The 26937-nt window shown below is 50.5% G+C and overlaps 3 protein-coding genes across 3 annotated transcripts; 1 reads left to right on the forward strand and 2 right to left on the reverse strand.

Moving 5' to 3' along the window:
* The first annotated feature begins 299 nt into the window (after window positions 1-299).
* Window positions 300-4843, forward strand: LOC134010002 (calcium uniporter protein, mitochondrial-like). Its single transcript, XM_062449832.1, has 9 exons — window positions 300-522; window positions 1145-1208; window positions 1670-1840; window positions 2042-2146; window positions 2409-2563; window positions 2753-2859; window positions 4002-4098; window positions 4401-4517; window positions 4611-4843. Exons 1-9 carry the CDS (start codon window positions 430-432, stop codon window positions 4686-4688), a joined length of 987 nt encoding a protein of 328 aa, XP_062305816.1. The 5' UTR covers window positions 300-429; the 3' UTR covers window positions 4689-4843.
* A 121-nt stretch (window positions 4844-4964) lies between these two features.
* On the reverse strand, window positions 4965-13453 carry cfi (complement factor I). Its single transcript, XM_062449925.1, has 15 exons — window positions 13150-13453; window positions 12843-13024; window positions 12548-12702; window positions 11485-11629; window positions 11207-11391; window positions 10999-11109; window positions 10282-10425; window positions 8427-8459; window positions 8226-8353; window positions 8003-8106; window positions 7787-7891; window positions 7406-7581; window positions 7063-7164; window positions 6772-6920; window positions 4965-5234 (listed from the first exon to the last, which is right to left on the reverse strand). Exons 1-15 carry the CDS (start codon window positions 13216-13218, stop codon window positions 5169-5171), a joined length of 1854 nt encoding a protein of 617 aa, XP_062305909.1. The 5' UTR covers window positions 13219-13453; the 3' UTR covers window positions 4965-5168.
* Window positions 13454-13866: 413 nt separating this feature from the next.
* Window positions 13867-26626, reverse strand: LOC134009528 (tetratricopeptide repeat protein 39B). The gene is made up of 19 exons (XM_062449031.1): window positions 26103-26626; window positions 22694-22728; window positions 22380-22484; window positions 20596-20727; window positions 20333-20409; window positions 20145-20212; window positions 19780-19844; window positions 19506-19611; window positions 19247-19312; window positions 18809-18917; window positions 18029-18096; window positions 17861-17920; window positions 17418-17579; window positions 17248-17339; window positions 16732-16852; window positions 16410-16521; window positions 16187-16304; window positions 15984-16100; window positions 13867-15873 (listed from the first exon to the last, which is right to left on the reverse strand). Exons 1-19 carry the CDS (start codon window positions 26139-26141, stop codon window positions 15777-15779), a joined length of 1749 nt encoding a protein of 582 aa, XP_062305015.1. The 5' UTR covers window positions 26142-26626; the 3' UTR covers window positions 13867-15776.
* Between the last annotated feature and the right edge of the window lie 311 nt (window positions 26627-26937).

Below are 26937 nucleotides of genomic sequence, written 5' to 3' on the forward strand. Positions count from 1 at the left end.
TGTATCTATCTAACTATAACACAACTCATCTCCATGACAACCTGGAGACACTGGAGACAACATAACACAGAAGAGAGGGGGAGGGAGGGGGGTAGAGATAAACAGAGAGAGAGAGAGCAACAGAGAAGGGCTTTTTATTTGTGTGCTCTATGTTACTGTGTGCTCTATGTTACTGTGTGCTCTATGTTACTTGGTCTCTCATCTTCACATTCTGACTAAAAGTTTCTGAATTGTCATAAGTTCCCATCCAGCCGCGGCGCTGCCTGTCACGCTCATGAACGCGAAACCTCCACCAATGAGAGGCTAGCGCGAAGGGAGCGGTTATTTTGCCATCGCGTGCAAGACAACTCTCCCAAACCTTACGTAACAACAATAGACATATTAAATGTATAGACGCGTCTTCTGTTCACCGGGTTTTGCAGCTTAATCATGGTTTGGTTTGGGAAGATAGCTCGACTGCACTTGGCTGCTCTCCGCTGCTTTCCGCCGCTCTACAGAACCGTGTCTCCGCTCGGCTCTACGGTAAATTCTGATTTTTTCTCAGATTTATCCTTTGTTTCTGTAGCCTAATTTCATTTCCTGTCGCGCGGTTTGATTCATTGTCCACCGCGCAGTTAAACTAAATCAAGTACATTCCTCATAAATCCCAAACCGCACGCGGTAGTTCCTTCCTCAAACTATTACATTTTCCCCCGAACTTCCATTTCCGCAATTTTGTGGAGAAGACCTGACTTGCGCGAGAGGGTCGCGGTGTTGCTGTGGTGGAAGGCAGACCGGGGAAAGCGGGACTTAGGTCTGGGCTGAAAGTTTTCGCAGGTTCTCTCGCGTCAAGGCGCCGTTATTGATTGACTGATTAATTGATGTGTTCCAAGCGCGTGTCCCGGTGTGTTTGAACGGTGATGTGAAGAGAAGGATTTGTCCCGAGAAACGGAAAATATCCTGTTCGAGCTCGAGGGCTTCCCTCCTCCCAGTTACAGGCTGTAGTACTTTACACTACTCCTGTTTATCCATGTGTGTGTGTATGTATATGTTTGTGTATGATGTGTGTACATATCTGTGTGTATGGTGTGTGTGTGTGTGTGTGTGTGTGTGTGTGTGTATGGTGTGTGTGTGTATGGTGTGTGTGTGTGTGTGTGTGTGTCAGGCCAGACTTTGGTGTTTGCAGGCGTCTCCCGTTCTGTACTACAGCACTCTACCTTCCTCTGCTGGTGAGAGAGAGTACTGCACACAACACACCATACACAAAGACACATATACACACATATACACACTATACACACACAGAAACATACACCACTAACTAACCCTGATCCTGTCGTATACATGGTGCTGTGTGTATCATCACTATGAACCACTACATACTGCATAAACAAACTAAAACACTGTGTCCTCATATAGCGAATCATCACCATGGCTGAGATCATTTCTGTCCACCCTCCCCTCTCTTCTCACATATATACAGTATATATATACATGTCCTCACATATGCAATATGTACATACAGTACATCATGTTATTCCTTCATCAGACACTTGTATCCAAAGTGATGTACAGACAGTGCATGTGAAAGTACAGCAGGAGTTCAAGGATCAGAAGTGTTCAGACTTCTGACTGTTTGGTGGTCGGTTGAGGAACGGTGTAAAATAAGATGTTTTACCGTCTCCCCCAGACCTGAGCGTGCACTACAAACATGGCCGCCCCACCCTGTCCCTCCCCCTCCCCTCCCGCCAGGAGCGATGTCACTTCCTGCTCCGCCCGTTGCTAATGAGTGTTGATGACTTCCTGTCTGACATCCAGAAGGAGGATCCTGGAGTGACGACTGCTGCTGTCCTCACCTCTGGTACACACACACACCACACACACACACACCCCACACACCACACACACACCACACACACCCCACACACCACACACACACCACACACACACCCCACACACACACCACACACACATACACTAGTACAAACACAATGTCAAATTGTCTCTCTCCCCTCCCCTCCCTCCCTCCCTCCCTCCCTCCCTCCCTCCTCTCCCTCTCCAGAAGGAGGAAAGGTTTCCTCTAGCACCTCCATGGACACGGTGCTGAAACAGAACTTCCTGCTGCAGCTCAACAGCACTGTGTACACCGTCCACTCTGCTGGGGGAGGTATGGAGGGGAGGGGGGGGGGGGAGGGAGAGATATAGTGAGTGATGGAGGGAAAGAGAGCGACAGAGAGAGATGAAGAGAGAGATGAATGGGATGAAGAAAGCAAGAAAGTAAGAGAAAAGTGTGTCTGACTTTGTTACTCTGAACCCCTTCCTCCCCCTCCCCTCCCCCTCCCTCCCCTCTCCTCCTCCCTCTCCTCCTCCCTCCCCTCCCTCCCCTCTCCTCCTCCCTCCCCTCTCTTTCTCCCTCCCCTCTCCCCCAGACTGCCATGAGCATGTGACCATGCCAGAAGACCTGAAGGAGCTGGTGTTGATGCTGCACTGTGCTCTCCAGCTGCCTGGTCACCAGCTCCACACACACTCTCAGCTGCAGCAGCGCAGACACACACTCACACAGGAGCTGGCCCCTCTGGAGCAGGTACACACACACCACACACACACACCACACACACACTCACACAGGAGCTGGCCCCTCTGGAGCAGGTACACACACACCACACACACACACACACCACACACACACACACCACACACACACTTTCACAACAACCATTTTGTCTCAAAGACTAACGGTGTGTGTGTGTGTGTGTGTGTGTGTGTGTGTCAGGTGCGGGCCCAGTTGGCGAGGGAGGCGGAGTCTCATGCATCGTGTGTTACGTGGGCGGGGCTTGCGTTCCTCTCTCTGCAGGGAGGATTCCTGGCCTACCTCACCTGGTGAGAGGAGGGAGGAGGGTTCTACCTCACCTGGTGGGAGGAGGGGCCTACCTTACCTGGTGGGAGGAGGGAGGGCCTACCTCACCTGGTGGAAGGAGGGAGGGAGGAGGGGGGCCTACCTCACCTGGTGGGAGGAGGGGCCTACCTCACCTGGTGAGAGGAGGGAGGGAGGAGGGGGGGCCTACCTCACCTGGTGGAAGGAGGGAGGGAGGAGGGGGGGCCTACCTCACCTGGTGGGAGGAGGGGCCTACCTCACCTGGTGGGAGGAGGGAGGGAGGGAGGAGGGGGGGCCTACTTCACCTGGTGGGAGGAGGGGCCTACCTCACCTGGTGGGAGGAGGGGCCTACCTCACCTGGTGGGAGGAGGGGCCTACCTCACCTGGTGGGAGGGAGGGGGGGTTGTCCTCACCTGGTGGGAGGAGGGAGGGAGGGGGGGTTGTCCTCACCTGGTGGGAGGAGGGAGGGAGGGGGGGTTGTCCTCACCTGGTGGGAGGAGGGAGGGAGGGGGGGTTGTCCTCACCTGGTGGGAGGAGGGAGGGAGGGGGGGTTGTCCTCACCTGGTGGGAGGAGGGAGGGAGGGGGGGTTGTCCTCACCTGGTGGGAGGAGGGAGGGAGGGGGGGTTGTCCTCACCTGGTGGGAGGAGGGAGGGAGGGGGGGTGTCCTCACCTGGTGGGAGGAGGGAGGGAGGGGGGGTGTCCTCACCTGGTGGGAGGAGGGAGGGAGGGGGGGTGTCCTCACCTGGTGGGAGGAGGGAGGGAGGGGGGGTGTCCTCACCTGGTGGGAGGAGGGAGGGAGGGGGGGCCTACCTCACCTGGTGGGAGGAGGGAGGGAGGGAGGAGGAGGGGCCTACCTCACCTGGTGGGAGGAGGGAGGGAGGGAGGAGGGGGGGCCTACTTCACCTGGTGGGAGGAGGGAGGGAGGGAGGAGGGGGGGCCTACTTCACCTGGTGGGAGGAGGGGCCTACCTCACCTGGTGGGAGGAGGGGCCTACCTCACCTGGTGGGAGGAGGGGCCTACCTCACCTGGTGGGAGGAGGGGCCTACCTCACCTGGTGGGAGGAGGGAGGGAGGGACAGTCAGACCAGACTGCTTCTACACCACAGTGTTCCTGATCACTGATATGTGTGTTTTACCCTAACCCCAGGTTTGTGTTTGCGTGGGACGTGATGGAGCCAGTCACCTACTTCCTCACCTACGCCACCAGCATGGGCTTCCTGGGGTACTACGTACTCACCAAGCAGGTGTGTGTGTCCACTACGTACTCACCAAGCAGGTGTGTGTGTCCACTACGTACTCACCAAGCAGGTGTGTGTGTCCACTACGTACTCACCAAGCAGGTGTGTGTGTCCACTACGTACTCACCAAGCAGGTGTGTGTGTCCACTACGTACTCACCAAGCAGGTGTGTGTGTCCACTACGTACTCACCAAGCAGGTGTGTGTGTCCACTACGTACTCACCAAGCAGGTGTGTGTGTGTGGATGCTTGGAGTAGAATATTTATATTTGTATGTTTTTTGTCTGTGTGTGTGTGTGTGTGTGTCAGGACCTGGTTTATCCTGACGCTAAAGATCGTCAGTTTCTACACTTTTTCTACAAGAGGGCAGCAAAGAAGCACTTCAATGTTCACCAGTACAACCTGCTGAGGAAGGAGCTGGCTATGGTATGACCCTTACACACACACACACACACACATATACACACACACACACACACACACGCTCCTAACACTAACTGTGTGTGTGTGTGTGTGTAGGTTGAGAGCGATCTGAAGCGTTTAAGAAATCCTCTTGAGCTGAAGATACCAGTGGACCAGATCCAGGCCCACAACTGAAGACACGCACACACACACATTTATTCATTTAGCAGACGCTTTTATCCAATGCGACTTCCAAGAGAGAGCTTTACAAAAAAGCACACACACACACGCGCGCATGCATTATCTGGTCTGTTCTGTGTCTGTTTAGATAAACTAAACTACTTCCTGGATGTTGTGTTGCCTTCTGTCCTTGTTCAGATACATCAGCCAGAAGCTGTTCATCATTCAGAGACACACACACCACACACCACACACACCACACACAAACACACAAACACCACACACACCAAATAGAGACAAAAAATAAGCCATCTCTTTATTGCATTCTTTAAGGCAACTGTTTATAAATTCCAATTCTGAGTACAATGTTGTCTTACAGACATACATGGACCATAGAAGTTCCTCACTGTCTCTCTCTCGCCCCTCCTCTAGAGGGCTCCCTGATGGCTCCTCCCCCCTCATGGCTCCTCCTCCTCGTGGCTCCTCCCCCCTCCTCTAGAGGTGTCTGGTGATGGCATCCCAGCCAGTGATTCCTCGTATCCACTCAAAGTAATGAGCCACCTGAGAGGAGAGGAGAGGAGAGAGAGAGGGGGGGTGAGAGAGAGAGGGAGTTAGAGGAGAGAGAGGGGTGAGAGAGAGGGTTAGAGGAGAGAGAGAGGGGGGGTGAGAGAGAGAGGGAGTTAGAGGAGAGAGAGGGGTGAGAGAGGGAGTTAGAGGAGAGGAGAGAGAGAGGAGGGTGAGAGGGGGAGGGAGGGAGAGAGAGGGAGTTAGAGGAGAGAGAGAGGGGGGTGAGAGAGGGAGGGAGAGAGAGGGAGTTAGAGGAGAGAGAGGAGGGGAGGTGAGATTGTTACCTGTGTGCTGAGATGAACGCAAGGTAACTTCAGTAGATTTTTCTGGTATCAATACTGTACTTCACTATTTATTTTTCAGACAACTTTTTACTTTACGAAAGGTTAAAAAAATATATTTTGTAAAAAAGTTTTGAAAGGTTGAAAAAACATTTGCGAAAAAAAGTTGAGAAAAAAATGATTTTAAACGTGAAGCTTTTTGTGACTTTTTTTTTTAAGGCTGAAAACATATATATTTTTTTTTTTTTGAAAGGTTGAAAAAACATTAGTAAAAAAAGGTTCCTGACTTATTTACTTTAACTTGAGTGAAAAAGTGTAGTCGGTATTTCAACTTTCACCAGTCTTTTTAACCCTCGTGCTGCCTTCGGGTCACATGACCCAAAGGTTCATAACGAACCATTGTTGTGTTTACCCAATTTTACCCAATACAAAAACAAATAAAAATAATTTTCTTTTAACCATTCCAATGTGGGGGGTCTGAGACAGCCCGACAGTTAAAAGAAAATGCTTCACTTTGTTTTTGTATGAGGTAAATTTGTCGCAATACGACGGTGGGTCACAATGACTGATGGGTCAGAATGACCCGAAGATAACACAAGGGTTAAACATGAGTATCTGTACTTCTACTGAGTGAAAGATGTGCGTACTTTTGTACCTGTGTGTAGACTCCAAAGAGGAGAGAGAGGTGAGTGTTAGAGAGTGTGCAGAGATGGGAAATAACAAATTACAAATACTTACTGTACTTAAGTAGATCTTTCTGTTATCAGTACTTACTGTACTTTACTTCACTATTTACCTTTAAAAAATATGAAACTTTTTTTGTCGTTTTGTGTGGAAAAAAGTTTCCCCAAAAAGTTAGAAAAAAAGTTTCACAAAAGGTTTCGCAAAGAATTATCCCCCAAATTAAAAAAAATTATTAAAAAAAAAAAGTTTCAAAAAAAGTTTCAAAAAAAGTTTCAAAAAAAGTTTCAAAAAAAGTTTCAAAAAAAGTTTCAAAAAAAGTTTCAAAAAAAGTTTCAAAAAAGTTTCAAAAAAAGTTTCAAAAAAAGTTTCAAAAAAAGTTTCAAAAAACGTACTTTTGACATCTCTGCCTGTGTGTAGACCCCAGAGAGGAGAGAGAGAGGGAGGGAAGGGAGAGTGTTACCTGTGTGTAGAGCCCAGAGAGGAGAGAGAGAGGGAGGGAAGGGAGAGTGTTACCTGTGTGTAGAGCCCAGAGATGAGAGAGAGAGGGAGGGAAGGGGGAGTGTTACCTGTGTGTAGACTCCAGGGAAGCCAACTGCTCCACATTCCTCCCCCCAGGAGACGATGCCCCACAGGTAGGACACTCCCAGACTGTCCTCACACACCAGGGGGCCCCCGGAGTCCCCCTGACAGGAGTCCACGTCCCCGTCCAGGTCCCCTGGGGGGGGGGGGCAGTTTAGTTATTCAGGAGGAGACAGGGAGAGAGAGGGAGGTAGAGGAGAGAAAGAGGTAGAGCAGGTAGAGAGAGGTAGAGGAGAGATGGAGGGAGAGGAGAGAGAGAGGGGGTAGAGATCTCCTACCTGCACACATCATCCCAGGTTTGAAGCGATCCTTGTAGTATTTCTCACAGTCAGGAATCAGGGACACATTAGCCCACAGCAGCTCGTTAGCTGATTTTCCCTCTACACACACACACAGACAGAACAGAAAATATAAACACAGTTGGGGAAGACAGACAGGTACATAGACTGACAGACAGACAGACAGACAGACAGACTGGCAGACAGACAGACAGACAGACAGACAGACTGACAGACAGGTACATAGACTGACTGACTGACTGACTGACTGACTGACTGACAAACAGACAGACAGACAGACAGACAGATAGGCAGACAGACTGACAGACTGACAGACAGGCACCTTTGTTGCGGCCCCAGCCAGAGATGCTGCAGGTGTGGTTTGGCTGGAACAGCTGCTGGCTCCAGGGGACACACACAGCGCTCACAGCAGGGTTCTGCTCCAGACACCTCTCCTCAAATGGAAGCTTCTTCAGCTCGATCAGCGCTATGTCGTTCTCATAGGTCCCAGAGTCAAACCTACACACACACATGTACATACAGACACACACACACACATGTACATACAGACACACACATGTACATACAGACACACACACACACGAGGGTCAAGGGTTAGGGTCAGGGGTTAAGGGTCATTACTTGTAGTGGATGTGGATCTCCTTGACAGGATTAGGGTCAGGGTCAAGGGTTAGGGTCAGGGTCAGGGGTTAAGGGTCATTACTTGTAGTGGATGTGGATCTCCTTGACAGGAACGATGTCTGTGGTTCCCTGAGGGGATCTCTTCTTCCACACAGAGAACTTCACCATGAAGTTGTTGGGTCTAGGCCTGAGTACACACACACACACACACACAGAGTGAGGACACAGCACCCTCCCAGGTACACACACACCTGACACAGTGGGGACACAGCACCCTCCCAGGTACACACACACACACCTGACACAGTGAGCAGCAGTAAGGACCCAGCACCCTCCCAGGTATGCTCCTCCACAGTCGACCTTGCCGTTGTCCTCAATGGCCACCTGCCACTGGATCTGGGTCTGCAACCCAGCAGGGGAGTGAGTGTGAGGGTGCATGTGTGTGAGTATGTGTGTGTATATGTGTGTGTGTGTGTATGTGTGTGTACGTGTGTGTGTGCGTATGTGTGTGTGTGTCCTACTGGCTTGGCTGGGACTCCTCCCACGACCCGTTTGTGTCTGGTCCTGGAGTCCTCCTCCCTGATCACCATGGTGAGGTTGGGTCGTCCACACTGCAGGGTCATCAAGGTCTTCTTCGCAATCTGGATTTCTGATATATACACACACACACACAGGATCAGTGTCAGGTATTCAGCTCCAAGCAGAGATTTTCAGATACTCACCGTTCCTGGGAGAGATGAACTTCTTTTCAATGACTGAAAGACAGAAAATATCATGATTAGGGTTAGAAAACATCCGTTTTAGTTTGTGTGTTTGCTCATCTTTGGTGTTGAGTACCTGGTTGGTGTGTGTGTGTGTGTCAGTGTTGGGTACCTGGCTGGTGTGTGTGTGTCAGTGTTGGGTACCTGGCTGGTGTGTGTGTGTGTGTCAGTGTTGGGTACCTGGCTGGTGTGTGTGTCAGTGTTGGGTACCTGGCTGGTGTGTGTGTGTGTGTCAGTGTTGGGTACCTGGCTGGTGTGTGTGTCAGTGTTGGGTACCTGGCTGGTGTGTGTGTGTGTGTCAGTGTTGGGTACCTGGATGGTGTGTGTGTGTGTGTCAGTGTTGGGTACCTGGCTGGTGTGTGTGTCAGTGTTGGGTACCTGGCTGGTGTGTGTGTCAGTGTTGGGTACCTGGCTGGTGTGTGTGTGTGTGTCAGTGTTGGGTACCTGGCTGGTGTGTGTGTCAGTGTTGGGTACCTGGCTGGTGTGTGTGTGTGTGTCAGTGTTGGGTACCTGGATGGTGTGTGTGTGTGTGTCAGTGTTGGGTACCTGGCTGGTGTGTGTGTCAGTGTTGGGTACCTGGCTGGTGTGTGTGTCAGTGTTGGGTACCTGGCTGGTGTGTGTGTGTGTGTCAGTGTTGGGTACCTGGATGGTGTGTGTGTGTGTGTCAGTGTTGGGTACCTGGCTGGTGTGTGTGTCAGTGTTGGGTACCTGGCTGGTGTGTGTGTGTGTGTCAGTGTTGGGTACCTGGATGGTGTGTGTGTGTGTGTCAGTGTTGGGTACCTGGCTGGTGTGTGTGTCAGTGTTGGGTACCTGGCTGGTGTGTGTGTGTGTGTCAGTGTTGGGTACCTGGATGGTGTGTGTGTGTGTGTCAGTGTTGGGTACCTGGCTGGTGTGTGTGTCAGTGTTGGGTACCTGGCTGGTGTGTGTGTGTGTGTCAGTGTTGGGTACCTGGATGGTGTGTGTGTGTGTGTCAGTGTTGGGTACCTGGCTGGTGTGTGTGTCAGTGTTGGGTACCTGGCTGGTGTGTGTGTGTGTGTCAGTGTTGGGTACCTGGATGGTGTGTGTGTGTGTGTCAGTGTTGGGTACCTGGCTGGTGTGTGTGTGTGTCAGTGTTGGGTACCTGGCTGGTGTGTGTGTGTGTGTCAGTGTTGGGTACCTGGCTGGTGTGTGTGTGTGTGTCAGTGTTGGGTACCTGGCTGGTGTGTGTGTGTGTCAGTGTTGGGTACCTGGCTGGTGTGTGTGTGTGTGTCAGTGTTGGGTACCTGGCTGGTGTGTGTGTGTGTGTCAGTGTTGGGTACCTGGATGGTGTGTGTGTGTGTGCCAGTGTTGGGTACCTGGATGGTGTGTGTGTGTGTGTCAGTGTTGGGTACCTGGCTGGTGTGTGTGTGTGTGTGTGTGTCAGTGTTGGGTACCTGGCTGGTGTGTGTGTGTCAGTGTTGGGTACCTGGCTGGTGTGTGTGTGTGTGTCAGTGTTGGGTACCTGGATGGTGTGTGTGTGTGTCAGTGTTGGGTACCTGGCTGGTGTGTGTGTGTGTGTCAGTGTTGGGTACCTGGCTGGTGTGTGTGTGTGTGTCAGTGTTGGGTACCTGGATGGTGTGTGTGTGTGTCAGTGTTGGGTATCTGGATGGTGTGTGTGCCAGTGTTGAGTACCTGGCTGGTTTGTGTGTGTGTGTCAGTGTTGGGTACCTGGCTGGTGTGTGTGTGTGTGTCAGTGTTGGGTATCTGGATGGTGTGTGTGCCAGTGTTGGGTACCTGGCTGGTGTGTGTGTGTCAGTGTTGGGTACCTGGCTGGTGTGTGTGTGTCAGTGTTGGGTACCTGGATGGTGTGTGCCAGCAAACCTACCTCCGGTCTCCTGACGGGACTCGTCCACTCCGTCCAGACAGTCCTGCACGCCGTCTCCCACCGCCTCCCTGGACACACACACACCTGACGGGCAGCGGAACGCATCGCCTCTGCACTCTGCTCAGGAGAGAGGAGGGAGGAGGAGCGGAGAGGGGATGAGAGAGGAGGAGAGGGGATGAGGAGATGAGGGGATGAGGGGATGAGGGCAGAGGAGATGAGAGGATGAGGAGATGAGGGGATGAGGAGATGAGGGGATGAGGGGATGAGGGCAGAGGAGATGAGAGGATGAGGAGATGAGGAGATGAGAGAGGATGAGAGGGGATGAGGGCAGAGGAGATGAGAGGATGAGGAGATGAGAGAGGATGAGGGGAAAGGAGATGAGAGAGGATGAGGATGAGGGGATGAGGGAATGAGGGGAGAGGAGATATGAGAGGATGAGGGGATGAGGAGATGAGGGGATGAGGGCAGAGGAGATGAGGGGATGAGGGCAGAGGAGATGAGAGGATGAGGAGATGAGAGAGGATGAGGGGAAAGGAGATGAGAGAGGATGAGGATGAGGGGATGAGGGAATGAGGGGAGAGGAGATGAGAGAGGATGAGAGGATGAGGGGATGAGGAGATGAGGGGATGAGGATATGAGGGGATGAGGGGATGAGGAGATGAGGGGATGAGGGGAGACAGGAGGACCTACGTTGGCAGCACATCTCGTCGCTGAGGTCTCCACAGTCGTCCACCCCGTCACACGCCGTCTCCGTCTCCACACACTTCCTGTTCACACAGAGGAACCCTGCACACGCCTCCTCTGCAGGGGCCAATCAGGGACAGGGAACAGTTACAAACAACCAATAGGATTTGCTCATATTGGGGACCAGAAAGACGGTAGGAGACTAGGTTGCGACCTTTTGTCTGATTGTAGCAGGTCGCCGTGGCAACCCTGTCGCCGCGGGCGATGGGCCTCAGGCCGGAGAAGGAACACTCGGCCAAGGAGTTCTCGTAACCCTGACAACGCACCCTGAGGCAGCGGTACGGCTTGTCGTCCATGGAGATGGAGTCATAACTCTCAGACCCTGCAAGACGAGCACCCCTACACACACACACACACACACACACCACACACACACTAGTGGGTACACTGTACTAGTGGGTATGTGTGTGGTATTTGTGTGTGTGTACTTACAGCTTGTCCCCCCTCTGGTCTCTACAGATGACATTTGCAGCAGCTGTGTTCCAGCCCTCCTCACACACCAGCAGGGCTCCAGATCCAGGCAGGTCCAGTCCCACCTGGCCCTGCTGGCCCAGGGACGAGCTGAACACCTGGCTCTCTGGAGGGGGAGAGGCAGGTACTACAACTACCACACCTGTGATGTCATCAGGTACTACAACTACCACACCTGTGATGTCATCAGGTACTACAACTACCACACCTGTGATGTCATCAGGTACTACAACTACCACACCTGTGATGTCATCAGGTACTACAACTGCCACAGCTGTGATGTCATCAGGTACTACAACCATAGATATATATAAAGGGTAGATGTCTCGTCCGCGTTGCCGGACAACGGAGTCGAACGTCTGCACATGGCGGCCATCTTGCTACAGTCAACTCGCTCACCCATAACATTGTGTTGGTGCTACATGTACTTTTTAAATGACCATAACTTGCTCAATTTTCAACCGATTTTTAAACGGTTTGGTTTGTTATCAACGTCAGAGATGCCGTTATGCCACTGCATACTTATGAATAATTGTTAAAAAAAAAAAATAGAATAGAAGTATGCAGTGGCATAACGGCATCTCTGACGTTGATAACAAACCAAACCGTTTAAAAATCGGTTGAAAATTGAGCAAGTTATGGTCATTTAAAAAGTACATGTAGCACCAACACAATGTTATGGGTGAGCGAGTTGACTGTAGCAAGATGGCCGCCATGTGCGGACGTTCTAGACTACGCTGTACGACATCTAGTCTTTATATATATCTATGACTACAACTACCACACCTGTGATGTCATAATAGTATGACACTGCATATCATAACGTCACAGAACTGTGATGTTAGATGTGTGATGTCATAATCGACGATTAACAGAACTACAAATTAAAACTATGAAAATAGTTAGAACTATGAATATAGAATAGAACTATAACGTCACAATTAGCTACAACTAACGGAACTGTGATGTCATAATTGATTGTGTCGAACAGAAGTGTGATGTATTAATAAGGGGGCGGTCTTACCGGTACACTTCTTTGCAAAGTGGGACATGAAGGGCTTCTTGCTGGCACAGGACACCGCCATCACCTGGCAGTAGGAGGAATAGCGCCTCCCGTTCAGACCACACACAAACGCCTGCTCCTCCGACGGACACTGGTACGGTATCTTACACACACACCTGCAGGGTGGACATGGGTGAGCCGGTATGCACACACACACACACACACACACACACACACAGTCTTACACTCTCAATCCCACACACACACTGTCTCACTGATACACACACACACACTCTCTCTCAGCCCTGCGCCTCACATGCCCTTCAGGCAGCGTTCCCATGGTGAGCAGAAGGTGTGGCTGCAGGTGTGTCGGGTCAGGTTCCTGCCCAGGCACAGGGGGGGGCCCACCACGCTGTCCTGGCGGGGCAGGGGGGCCTGGGTGGGGGCCTGGGTGGGGGGAAGGTTCGAGACCCTGCTCTGCTCCTGGGGGGTAGGTAGCTGCAGGGTCAGAGGTCACACATTTTACTTTTATAGACTGAATCTGTTTGTGCAGAGTGTGTGTGTGTGGATAGTATGTGTTTGTTAATAGTAGTGTGTGTGTGTGTGTGTGTGGTACAACTCACCGAGGTGGTGTGTGTGAGGAGGAGAGCCAGTAGCAGCAGAAGTGTCTCCTGTATCCGTGACGACCTCATGATGTGTCCTCACAATACGTCCTCTCTGCTGGACCACCAGTTACACGCTGCTCTCTCTCTGCTGGACCACCAGTTACACGCTGCTCTCTCTGCTCTCTCTTCTCCTCCTGTGTCTCTCTTCTCTCACCTCTCTCTACTTCTCTTAGTTCTCTCTCTTCTCCCACTGCTCTCTCTACTCTCTCTGGTCTCTCTGCTCTCTCTGGTCGTCCTGTCCTCTGTGTCCACTACAGACCAGGTCTCTTGTTAATCAGTAGCTGCTTGTGTCTACAGTGTCTGCCCTCTCACCTGCAGTTTATCGACATCACTGCTCCTGCCAGTAAGTCAGCAGGGGACTTTCATCACAAGCAAATACACCGACCATCTCTGTGTGTGTGTTATTATGTATGGTAAAGTGTGTGTGTGTGTGTGTGTGTGTGTTAGTGTGATAGGATGGTGCAACATCTGAATGGATTTTAACAAAAGAAGACTGAAGGAGTCTAATGCAAAAATACATCATGCAGTATTATATGTATGTATATACATAGCCTTCATATATCCATATGAATGCATATATATTCTGAAAATGTATGTATTCAGAAAAACAGAGTAGTATGTGAACAGTCTACAGGTACGTATGTGTTTGTGTATTCAGAGCAAGAAACAGACGTATTAATCTCATGTGTTTATTGCTATCGCCAGTCACACAGAGAGAACACATCGAGTCCTGTATACAGACTATATATAGTTAGAGAACACATCGAGTCCTTTATACAGACTATATATAGAGTCCATGGATGACAGCTTCCTCTGCAGAACGAGCGGTCACAAACACTGTTCCTCCATGACGTACACGCCTGTCTTCCCATCCTCGCTGCTGGTTTATGGTTTTGTGCGTTTGATCTAACTCTAACTGGATGGAGATATAGAACACCTTTATTATTACTATAATTAGCTGTAGTGAATGTCCTGCAAATAATGTATCTCCATTCAGCTAGCTAGGTGTCAACAGTAGTTAGGTATAGCTAGATATCGACAGTAGCTAGCTAGGTGTCGACAGTAGCTAGCTAACGTTAGGTATCGACAGTAGCTAGCTAGTTATGGACGGTACCTAGTTGACTTCCTATGGCTTAACCCCTTAACAAGTACACACCTTCATTAAAGCTGACTGTTCTACAAGCTGGTTCCAGAACTCTTGACTTTTCTACAAGTGGTTTTAAAACGTATTGTGACTGACAGAAGGAAGGAGAGCAGTGTTCTAAGAAATATAGGCTATGTGTGTTTAGACTCTGGACAAGGGGGAGTTACCCTAGTCCTGGTGATTGCACAACCCACATCTCAGCTTAAGACAAGATACACACACCCACGCATGTAACACACACACGTAACACACACACACAGAGCAAGGCAACTGGTTGGTTTCTGCATGGAGTGTATATTACCCCTTTGTACAGCTGAGTTCATCTTCTCTGACCTTGCTGCTTTACTAACATGTCCTGGAGGCTGGAGGTACCGTGCACACACACACTCACACACACACTAACCCTCACACACACTCACTCAACCTCACACACACACACACTAACCCTCACACACACACACTCACCATCACACACACACACATTCACTCATACATACTTACACTCACATACATAGGCTACATACACAAGCACACGTACAAACATTCACAAGCGCACATTATTGCATTGTCATTTTGAGCTCTCTAACCATGAAGCAAAGAAGGCCTAACTAGGCCACAGGCAGGACACACACACAGTCAAATATTTGGTCTAAATTACAAAGACATGTATGTACATTAAAATGTAACCTATGATTGGTCCAAAAGAAGACAGACTGTGGTTGCCAGGTTGGAAGGTATGACCCTCTACCTGGGACCTGTAGTGTTGAGGAGACGGACTGTGGTGAGAACAGCCACCAGGGTCAACTCTGCCATGCTGCCTCTACACCAGCAGGTGGTGCTATGGAGTACCGTCAGACAGAACAGGCCATTACGTTAAAAACGGTCTCATTCATAACACACATCACCTGCTCCTCTGGGCCTAGACAAACGCCAAGGAGTGTGGTTACCAGGTTTGGTGTGTAACCCTCTGCAATAGACCCAGGGGCAGAGTGACCTAGACAAACAGCAGGGAGAGTGAAGGACAGGTGTTGGTTACGGAGAATGTATTGCTTATATATCAGTGGTTCAGTAAAGGCTGACGGCGATTGGATGCTGCACATATGGTAGCAAGAGAGTGTCTGGTGTGTGTGTGTGTGCGTGTGTGTTTAAGTGTCTAAGCCACTGTTGGTGACAAGGCTGAGTATTTAGTTCTCCGAGACCAAAATCTAAAATACACCACAGGCTTAATGTTGTTTGTGGAGGTCTTCTTCTGTGGTAAACCTCCCCATGGGTTTATGAATAGAAGTCTTCTTCTGTGGTAACGTCCACAGGTTTTGTATGAATACAGGTCTTCTTCTGTGGTAGCCTTCAATGGTTTATATGGGAATGAGGTCTTCTTCTGTGGTAGCCTGTAGTGGTTGTGCATGAGTCCAGGTCTTGTTCTGTGGTGTGGTAGTGGATCTCAGGGGGTGCTGATGGGAGATCCTTTGAGGCTGTTGAGGGCAGCGTGGATCCGGAAGTGCAGGCGTGACTCCATGGAGTAATCCTTGTAGTTGAGCCTGGGAATACACACACAAACCAGACACACACACACACCTAGATTACTTAAAAGCTTCCAGGGTGCTAGGTATGTGTCCCAGTCCTCTGTGTGTGTGTGTGTGTGGCGTACTTAGCGTTCTCGATGAAGCGCTGGGCCTTGGGGAAGTCTCCCTGCAGTTTGTAGAGCAGACCCAGCTCATACAGGGAGAAGGGCACCAGGTAGTGATCATACCTGATGCGACGCTCACTGCAGGACAGAGGACGGTCTGGTGTGAGTGTGTGTGAGTGTGTGTGTGAGTGTGTGTCTGGTGTGAGTGTGTGTGTGTGAGTTACCTGGAGAGCACCTGAGTGAAGCAGAGCTCGGCCTGCAGCAGTCTGCCCAGGTGTTTGAGACACAGCCCCTTCAGCATCTGCAGCAGACACTGGTCATCTGGGAGGTACTCTGAAGGACCTGGGGGGAGGAGCATGTGTGTGTGTGTGTGTGTGTGAGAGTATGGTATGTGTATGTATGTGATGTGTACGTGGTGTCGTCCTGTGTGTGTGTGTGTGTACATACTAGGGTCATCTTGTAGTTGCTGCTCGGCCGTTTCTATGGTGATGAGAAGACTCTCTGAGGCATCAGCTCTCTTCCCCACGATGGTGAAACCATTCCACACATACATCATCTCCTGCACACACACACACGCACACACAGTTAGTAGTGAGTGTGTTTGTAGTGTGTGTGTGTGTGAGTGTGTGTGTGTTAGTCTCACCAGTGCTGGCACCACCAGTTTGACAGGGTGTGTTAGTCTCACCAGTGCTGGCACCACCAGTTTGACAGGGTGTGTTAGTCTCACCAGTGCTGGCACCACCAGTTTGACAGGGTGTGTTAGTCTCACCAGTGCTGGCACCACCAGTTTGACAGGGCTCGAGGAGTTGTAGCGGCGGGACTTCCTGATAGCGAACTTCTCAGTGGGGATCGACTTCCCAGCTAGCCGCTGTTTCAGACCCTCCACCTGTCTGCACACACAATATGCACACACTGTTATAAGACGGTATAAGGTGTTACAAGGTGTTATAAGGCACAGTGATCATGCGTTGCAATCAGTAATAAGGTGTTATAAGACAATATAAGCAGTAATGTAGGATTTATAAGTAGTAATACAAGGTTATAAAGAGTAATATGCAGGATTTTGTGTTATAAGGCGTTATGAGCAGTAATAAGTTGTTATAAGCAGTAATAGGGTGTTATAAGCAGCAATAGTGTGTTATAAGCAGTAATAGGGTGTTATAAGCAGTAATAGGGTGTTAAGCAGTAATAGGGTGTTATAAGCAGTAATAAGGTGTTATAAGCAGTAATAGCGTGTTATAAGCAGTAATAGCGTGTTATAAGCAGTAATAAGGGGTTTCCTAACCTGAAGAGTTCCACAATGTTCTCTCCCGTCTTCTGTACCTCCTCTTCAGGAAGCATGCTGAGGATGGCAGCTTTCTGGTACACGTAGATAGCCTGCACACACACACACACACACACACACAGTGGATAAATGCTTGAGAGTGAGTGTATTGTGTGTGTGTGTGTGTGTACCTTGGACCAGCGGCTCTCCCTGCAGAGCAGGTCGGCGTAGCGGTAGGCCTCCAGCCAGTCCTGCTGGTAGGAGTAGGCCCACATCAGCTCCCAGTAGCACAGGTGGTGGATCTGCCTCCACTGCTGCTGGGACTGGATGCACTCCTGCAGCTTGGCCTGTGCCTGGGGCACACAGGGTTACACAGGGTTACACTGGGGCACAGGGTTACACAGGGTTACACTGGGGCACACTGGGGCACACTGGGGCACACTGGGTTACACTGGGGCACAGGGTTACACTGGGGCACACTGGGTTACACTGTGGCACACTGGGGCACACTGGGGCACAGGGTTACAAGGGTTAGAGAGGGGTTATGGAGGGTTAGAGAGGGTTATACTGGGTTATAGAGGGGGAAGAGGCGTTCTAGAAAGTGAGGTATGGATAGGGGAAGAGGGAGACCCACCTTTTCAAAGTTCCCCCTGAGCACAGCGATGCGAGCAGAGTAGAACAGGATGATCGAACCCTGGAGGAGACACACACGTCACAACACAACACATGGTGTGTGTGTGTGGGGTGTGTGTGTGTGTGTGGGGTGTGTGTGTGTGTGGGGTGTGTGTGTGTACGGACTCACGTTAGGATACCTGTCCAGGTACGGCTCCAGCAGAGCCTCAGCCTCCACTAAGTTCCCTTCTCCTGTCCCTGAAACACACCATCACACAGGGTTAGGTGTGTGTGTGTATGTGTGTTGTACCCAGTATGAGGCTGGTGTAGGTGTGTGTGTGTAGGGTTAGGCGTGTGTGGGTGTGTGTAAGGTTAGGCGTGTATGTGTGTGTGTGTAGGGTTAGGTGTGTGTGTGTGTGTGTAGGGTTAGGTGTGTATGTGTGTATGTGTGTGTGTGTGTAGGGTTAGGTGTGTATGTGTGTGTGTGTGTGTGTGTGTGTGTGTGTGTGTGTGTGTGTGTGTGTAGGGTTAGGCGTGTATGTGTGTGTAGGGTTAGGTGTGTGTGTGTAGGGTTAGGCGTGTGTGTGTGTGTGTAGGGTTAGGCGTGTGTGTGTGTGTAGGGTTAGGCGTGTGTGTGTAGGGTTAGGCGTGTGTGTGTGTAAGGTTAGGCGTGTGTGTGTGTAAGGTTAGGCGTGTGTGTGTGTAGGGTTAGGCGTGTGTGTGTGCGTGTAGGGTTAGGCGTGTGTGTGTGTGTGTAGGGTTAGGCGTGTGTGTGTGTGTGTGTGTAGGGTTAGGTGTGTGTGTGTAGGGTTAGGTGTGTGTGTGTAGGGTTAGGCGTGTGTGTGTGTAGGGTTAGGCGTGTGTGTGTGTGTGTAGGGTTAGGCGTGTGTGTGTGTGTGTGTAGGGTTAGGCGTGTGTGTGTGTGTGTAGGGTTAGGCGTGTGTGTGTGTGTGTAGGGTTAGGTGTGTACCCAGTATGAGGGTGACATAGGTGTGGTAGAACAGCAGGGTCAGAACACAGAGGATGGCTCTTAGACTGTGGCTGTTCGCTCCTTCAGACAGCTGGGCCAGGCCGAAGCTCTACAACACACACACACACACACACACAGTCAAGGTGGTAATGTTGCACCCTGCCTGCTGGCGTTCCTTGACTCTGACCAGTAATACTGTTAGAACTGCTGCGGTGCTTTCTACATGTACTGTTAGTAGAGGAGAAGGGAGAGAGAAAGAGAGAGAGAGAGAGAGAGAGAGAGAGAGAGAGAGAGAGAGAGAGAGAGAGAGAGAGAGAGAGAGAGAGAGAGAGAGAGAGAGAGAGAGAGAGAGAGAGAGAGAGAGAGAAGAGAGACAGAGAGAGGGGGAAGAGAGACAGAGAGAACAGAGAGAGACATAGACAGAGAGTAGGGACTGACTCTGTTTCCAGAGAAGCCGATGAACTCTAGCAACCGGAGAATCCTCTGAGGAAGAAGAGACAACATCTGAGAGAGGAGAGAGGGGGAGGAGAGGGGGAAGAGAGGGGGGAGAGGGGGGAGGAGAGGGGGAAGAGGGGGAAGAGGGGGGAGGAGAGGAAAGCAGGGCATAACATTTTTTACAAACATTTTATCAATCGATATCATGCACAAGTATCTTTGTCTCAAACACACCCTTACCAAAACACACATACACACTCACGAGATTGAAAGATCCGATGCCCAGTTTGACTCCACCCTCAAACTGTGTGAACGAATCAGTGTTGGCTCCCAGCTCCTGACTGGCCGCGAGGTAGTTCTGACACTCCCTGCCGGACAGACAGGAAATTACATCACAAACTGGGGTTAAACAGGAAGTGAGGTCATAGAGATAGTCTGTCAGTATGACCAAGGTTTAGAAAAACAAGCCTGAGTGTGTGTGAGTGGGTGTGTGTGGGTGTGTGTGAGTGTGGGTGTGTGTGGGTGTGTGTTGTTACTTGTAAATCTGGTAGCTGGTCCGGACCTTTATCCCTCCTTTGATGAAACTGATCATGTTTTCATCCTGAGAGAGAGGGGGGGGAGAAGGGAGGGAGAGAGAGAAAGTGAGAGAGCAAAATTGAGAGACAGAGAGAGAAATACAGAGAAAGGGAAGAGAGAGAGAGAGGGAAGAGAGAGAGAGGGTAGACAGAGACAGAGAGAGAGGGGGGAGAGAGGGGTAGACAGAGACAGAGAGAGAGGGGGGAGAGAGGGGTAGAAAGAGACAGAGAGAGAGGGGAGAGAAGCAAACGGTAGGAGCATTGCAGAGAGTAAAAACCTGACTAGTGTGATGTCACTTCCTGTTTGTGACATAATTTCCTCTCACCTGTATGAATGTGAGCGTAGCTTTCTGCAGAAGGCACTCAGCATAGCAGATCTCAGCATGCATCTCCTCTGAACACACACACCACACACACACACACACACCACACACACACAGAAGTTAGACTTATTGTCACAGTAAGGCATTGACGTCAAGGCACATGATAAGGTAACCTAGGTAACCACACACACCTTCTCTCAGGCTGTTGCTGGACTGTTTGCTCACCAGGTTGGATAAAGACTCCACCATAGAATTCTTCTTCCTGAACCTGGAGACACAGACACGCACACACATGCACAGACACGCACACAGAATGATTACAAGGTGTTGCTCTATTCATAAACAAACGCACACACACTCTTACACACACATACAGCAAATAAGAAGGATTACAATGTGTTGTTCAATTCATAAACACACACATTTACACACCCATTTACACACACACACGTACCTCTGGCAGGTCTGCAAGGCCTCTTTGATGGTTGCCATGGCAGCCTGGATGTCTCTGTGCTCGAAGGTCATAGCAGCCTGCATGACCAGGATGCTGCTGTACCCCAGAGCATGGTACATGCTGTCCTTCCACCTGCAGACACACACACACACCACACACACACATTCTCAGATTTTATTGACACACACACACACACACACATGTGCAGTCCTACCAGGGTCACACACACACACACAGTCCTACCAGGGTCACACACACACACACAGTCCTACCAGGGTCACACACACACACAGTCCTACCAGGGTCACACACACACACACAGTCCTACCAGGGTCACACACACACACAGTCCTACCAGGGTCACACACACACACACAGTCCTACCAGGGTCACACACACACACAGTCCTACCAGGGTCACACACACACACAGTCCTACCAGGGTCACACACACACACACAGTCCTACCAGGGTCACACACACACACAGTCCTACCAGGGTCACACACACACACACAGTCCTACCAGGGTCACACACACACACAGTCCTACCAGGGTCACACACACACACAGTCCTACCAGGGTCACACACACACACAGTCCTACCAGGGTCACACACACACACAGTCCTACCAGGGTCACACACACACACACAGTCCTACCAGGGTCACACACACACACAGTCCTACCAGGGTCACACACACACACAGTCCTACCAGGGTCACACACACACACAGTCCTACCAGGGTCACACACACACACAGTCCTACCAGGGTCACACACACACACAGTCCTACCAGGGTCACACACACACACAGTCCTACCAGGGTCACACACACACACAGTCCTACCAGGGTCACACACACACACACAGTCCTACCAGGGTCACACACACACACAGTCCTACCAGGGTCACACACACACACAGTCCTACCAGGGTCACACACACACACACACAGTCCTACCAGGGTCACACACACACACAGTCCTACCAGGGTCACACACACACACACAGTCCTACCAGGGTCACACACACACACAGTCCTACCAGGGTCACACACACACACAGTCCTACCAGGGTCACACACACACACACAGTCCTACCAGGGTCACACACACACACACAGTCCTACCAGGGTCACACACACACACAGTCCTACCAGGGTCACACACACACACAGTCCTACCAGGGTCACACACACACACAGTCCTACCAGGGTCACACACACACACAGTCCTACCAGGGTCACACACACACACACAGTCCTACCAGGGTCACACACACACACACAGTCCTACCAGGGTCACACACACACACAGTCCTACCAGGGTCACACACACACACACAGTCCTACCAGGGTCACACACACACACAGTCCTACCAGGGTCACACACACACACAGTCCTACCAGGGTCACACACACACACACACACAGTCCTACCAGGGTCACACACACACACAGTCCTACCAGGGTCACACACACACACACACACAGTCCTACCAGGGTCACACACACACACAGTCCTACCAGGGTCACACACACACACACAGTCCTACCAGGGTCACACACACACACACAGTCCTACCAGGGTCACACACACACACACAGTCCTACCAGGGTCACACACACACACACAGTCCTACCAGGGTCACACACACACACACAGTCCTACCAGGGTCACACACACACACAGTCCTACCAGGGTCACACACACACACAGTCCTACCAGGGTCACACACACACACACACAGTCCTACCAGGGTCACACACACACACAGTCCTACCAGGGTTTGAGCAGGACCAGGGCTTCTGAAAACTTGTTGTTGAGGACCAGGTGCAGCGCCACGCTCACCTCCTCTATGGAACTGTGAAGGTCCATCTGGGACGCCCTGAGAGAGAGAGAGAGAGAGAGAGAGAGAGAGAGAGAGAGAGAGAGAGAGAGAGAGAGAGAGAGAGAGAGAGAGAGAGAGAGAGAGAGAGAGAGAGAGAGAGAGAGAGAGGGGGGGGGGGAGAGGGAGGGAGGGGGAGAGAGCATGTGTGTGAGTATGTCTGTGTGTGTGAGTGTGTGGGGTGTGTGTGTGTGTACTAAATTACTCACACAGGTATCCGATCAAAGGCATCTTCAAAGCAGTCCTGTAAAACACACACTGATTAGAACACGCACACACATCTGAGAGAGAAGTGTGTGTGACGTGTGTGGTTTGCATGTCTGTGTTTATGTGTCTATGTGTGTGTGTGGTGTGTGTCTGGCAGACTACATGTAGCACTATAGCTAGCAGGCTAATAATAGCATCCGGCCAGCTCTCTTACATAATCTCTCAGTCTCCACACACCCCAACCCCCCCAACCCTCCCTCCCTCCCTCCCTCCCTCCCTCCCTCCCTGCTCTCTTCTAACCCTGTCAGCCTCAGTCTTGATCCCATCTGTCTCTCTTCCTCCTCTCTTCCTCCTCTCTTCCTCCTCTCTTTCCCTCTCTTCCTCCTCTCTTCCTCCTCTCTTCCTCCTCTCTTCCTCCCTCTGTGGACGAGTGCATGTGTGTGTCAGTTTGTGTATTTAACTATGTTTAATGAGATAAGCAGAGTCTTTCTCAGTGATCATCTATGATGATCCCAGTTAAACTGATCAGATTAAACACACACCACTAGTACACACACACACACACACACACAGTTTAGGGCCTCCTGGACGAGCTCTGCCGTGGGGACTATGGGAGTTGAGGCCTATCGTGGAGCTTTACCATGGGTGCGTAAGGTAACTTTATATTATTGTTGCTTGCTGTCCTACAGGTACACTCTTGCACTTTTGAGGTTCATGTGGTTTAATTTGTAACTTGTTTAACTACATGCTCTTATGATTCTTCCCATTGGCACTTATTTGCTTATGACAATGTATGCTTCATGTTTTGGCTACCCACAATGTTTTGGGGCTATGTCATTGTTTATGATCAGTGACCTATGCACTTTTGTAAAGCTCTCTCTTGGAAGTCGCTTTGGATAAAAGTGTCTGCTAAATGAATAAATGTAAATGTAAACTGTGTGTATGTGTAATGTAACTGTGTGTGTATGTGTAGTGTGTGTAATGTAACTGTGTGTGTATGTGTAGTGTGTGTAATGTAACTGTGTGTGTATGTGTAGTGTGTGTAATGTAACTGTGTGTAGTGTGTGTAATGTAACTGTGTGTGTGTAGTGTGTGTGTAGAGTGTATATGTGTGTGTGTAATGTGTGTGTAGAGTGTGTAATGTAACCCTTGTGTGAAGGGAAAGTCACAGTCTTGTTCCAGAGTTGATGACCTGCTTCCTAACCCTAGTGACTGACCCTCATCTGCAGTTTACAATGAACAAGCAGAACCACTGCACCGTTGCATGACTGAGTGTGTGTGTGTGTGTTATGTAACAGCTTAGCAAGTGTGTGTGCACAACTTGAGCATTATGGGTTGGGTGGTTGAGCTGGTCAACTGCCAGACAAAGAAATAAACACAGATTACTCTGTGTGCGTGAGTGTGTGGGTTTTCATGTGTGAGTGTATGTGTGAGTGTGTGGGTTTGTGAGTGTGAGATTGACTTCACATGATGCATGTGTATTCAGTTCCTATGTTTCCATAGTAACTGCTACTAAGACAGCTTAACTCAAACACATCCCTTTTCTCTTTCGATCACACACACACACACACACACACACACACACACACACACACACACACACACACACACACACACACACACACACACACACACACACAGAGAAACAAGTCTAAATTGAATAGGTCTCCAGAAAACAATGTGTCCCGAGGTCTGCTATTAGTCTGTTTATATGTGTATAGTATATGTGTGTGTGTTGGAAGAAAGAATGATCAACCTGTGAGGTACAGGTGGCCAGCCACTCCCTCGTACCCACACACCACACACACACACACACAGGTGGCCTTAACCCTCGTGCTGCCTTCGGGTCACATGACCCAAAGGTTCATAATGAACCATCGTTGTGTTTACCCAATTTTACCCAATACAAAAACAAATTAAAATAATTTTCTTTTAACCTTCGCAATGTGGGGGGTCTGAGACAGCCCAACGGTTAAAAGAAAATGCTTCACTTTGTCTTTGTATGCGGTAAATCTGTCGCAATACGACGGTGGGTCACAATGACTGATGGGTCAGAATGACCCGAAGATAACACAAGGGTTAAGGAGTGGAGGAGAGGAGAGGAGAGGGGAGAGGAGAGGAGGGGAGAGGACAGGAGGGGAGAGGAGAGGAGAGGAGGGGAGAGGACAGGAGGCGAGAGGAGGGGAGGGGAGGGGAGAGGAGAGGAGAGGAGAGGGGAGGGGATGGGATGGGATGGGATAGGATAGGATAGGAGAGGAGAGGAGGGGAGAGAGAAACACTGTTCCTCTCCTCTCCTCACTGTTTCTCCATCATTCAGCTGATAATGAGTCACAAGGTCATTCTACACGCACACACACATGCACGCACACGCGCGCACACACATACTCTAACCTCCCTGTTGAAGAGAGGCTCTCCTGTGTCTCAGCTGCTGTCATTAATTAATCATACTGGGGTGGTTAGGGTATGTTACCATCATGTCTACATGCAGGCCTCTCCCTTCTCCACACACACACACATATACCAAAAACACACCAAACAAATGCACATTACCCACATGTACGGTTGACCATGTCTAGCTCATCCCTCACACTCAACACATTCCAATCTGAGGTAATGATGATGTTTCTGTCAGTTCACCAGCCTTCCCTTCCAGCCAGCAAATAGGGAAATCAGACATCCGGCTGTTACACAACTTGTGGCTGCATGGAGACAGAGCTACATAGTGCTGCCTGTCTCCGTGTCTGCCTGTCTGTCTGCCTGCTTGTCTGCCTGTCTGCCTGCCTGTCTCCGTGTCTGCCTGCCTGTCTGCCTGTCTTCCTGCTTGTCTGCCTTCTTGTCTGCCTGTCTGCCTGTCTGCCTGTCTGCCTGCCTGCCTGCCTGTCTGTCTGTCTGTCTGTCTGTCTGTCTGTCTGCCTGCCTACAGCTGAAACTCTGTCAGCCCAGCGCCACGTCACAGAGGGTCTGGAGATCCAGGAGGCTCGAGCTGCTAGACCTTCTTCCTCTGACTCTCTCGGAAGTCGTGACCTATTAACACCACCGGCTGAGCGCGTTCACACCGTGACTGTCTGTCTGACACACCCTGAAACAGACGCGGGTAAGGTAGAAATGGAACGATGGGTTTTATTTCCCTTGATACGCTGATATTTTCCCCACATATTTTGTCCACGTGACCGTACAGAAGGCTACTCCCGGGAGTACAATGTCCGTCATAAGACACCACAATCTCGGGTTCACACCTCGGTTCACACGGTCTCATTTCACGCTCACCCGGTCTGCCCCCGGTCTGTCATAACGATTTCACGCTCACCCGGTCTGCCCCCGGTCTGTCATAACGATCCCCATCAGCGTCTACCTTCATCATAGAACCTACATTCATCGTCCCCATGCCCTTCCCCGGTACCGACGACTCACCTCATCCTCGTTACCGGCTCCGTTACCAACGTGTGCCATGTCTGTCTGTCTCCTCAGCAGAGTGGACACTCGGACAATCGAGATAAAAATACAAACGTTTTTTTTACGGTAAGAAGAGACAGCTACTCCATGTCGCGAGCGTCCGAAATGCTGTGGCCAGGTAGCGCGCTTGTGCGTGCGTACTAAACTGTATAGTCCCGGTCACGTAGAGCCCTTAATTCTTCTCAGTTGTTTCTCAGACGGGTGTTGCGAGCTGCGACTGTGAATTCGGTGACTTTCCCTGGTCGATGAACGCACCTCCGGAAAGCACAAACCGCGGAGCAGGGGCAGGGCCACCCCCGGTAACGACGCCACACCCACATTTCCACTCCTGCTCACGGAAGTTGACAGAGAGAGACATAGAGAAAAAGAGAGAGAGAAAGAGAGAGGAGGCGGGCGGGGAGGTGTAGGTTGGTGACACGTCACTGTCGCATAACCGAGCGGGACACGGAGTCTTAATAATTGCTTTATGATCTCGTGCGCTTTCAGCTTTCCATCTGCTCGTATTCCAGATTTGTAATACATGCATCATTGTTTTCATTCACGGCTCTGTGCGTGCCCTCCACGTTCCCACCCCCCCGTCTGTGACACAGATGTGTAGGTTTATCGATCAGTAGCAGAGGGAGTGTTTACAGTTGTAGGTTACAGACCAAGCGCATGTGGCTACCTGGTTATTTATAGCGCGAGCAAGAGCAACAAACCCACTGGAACGATCCTGGCCCCAGGCCGGTGTAAACCGCGAACGAGAGGCGGGTTTTACGAGTTCGTCATAGAAACTGCATTATACTTCTCCAAA

The sequence above is a fragment of the Osmerus eperlanus genome, chromosome 23 (genome assembly GCF_963692335.1).
Source record: "Osmerus eperlanus chromosome 23, fOsmEpe2.1, whole genome shotgun sequence".
Lineage (NCBI taxonomy): Eukaryota > Metazoa > Chordata > Actinopteri > Osmeriformes > Osmeridae > Osmerus > Osmerus eperlanus.

Excerpts from the sequence above, each read along its gene's own strand:
- LOC134010002 (XM_062449832.1), top strand. The coding sequence starts at position 430 with ATGGTTTGGTTTGGGAAGATAGCTCGACTGCACTTGGCTGCTCTCCGC. Across the intron at positions 2,147-2,408 it reads CGTCCACTCTGCTGGGGGAG|ACTGCCATGAGCATGTGACC; the intron begins GTATGGAGGGGA and ends CCTCTCCCCCAG. Across the intron at positions 4,099-4,400 it reads ACTACGTACTCACCAAGCAG|GACCTGGTTTATCCTGACGC; the intron begins GTGTGTGTGTCC and ends TGTGTGTGTCAG.
- LOC134009528 (XM_062449031.1), bottom strand. The coding sequence starts at position 26,141 with ATGGCACACGTTGGTAACGGAGCCGGTAACGAGGATGAG. Across the intron at positions 18,097-18,808 it reads CTATGTCACCCTCATACTGG|GGACAGGAGAAGGGAACTTA; the intron begins GTACACACCTAA and ends GGTGTGTTTCAG. Across the intron at positions 15,874-15,983 it reads CGCTTCATCGAGAACGCTAA|GCTCAACTACAAGGATTACT; the intron begins GTACGCCACACA and ends GTGTATTCCCAG.
- cfi (XM_062449925.1), bottom strand. The coding sequence starts at position 13,218 with ATGAGGTCGTCACGGATACAGGAGACACTTCTGCTGCTACTGGCTCTC. Across the intron at positions 11,110-11,206 it reads CTGCTACAATCAGACAAAAG|AGGAGGCGTGTGCAGGGTTC; the intron begins GTCGCAACCTAG and ends TGGCCCCTGCAG. Across the intron at positions 7,165-7,405 it reads TGGCTGGGGCCGCAACAAAG|AGGGAAAATCAGCTAACGAG; the intron begins GTGCCTGTCTGT and ends GTGTGTGTGTAG.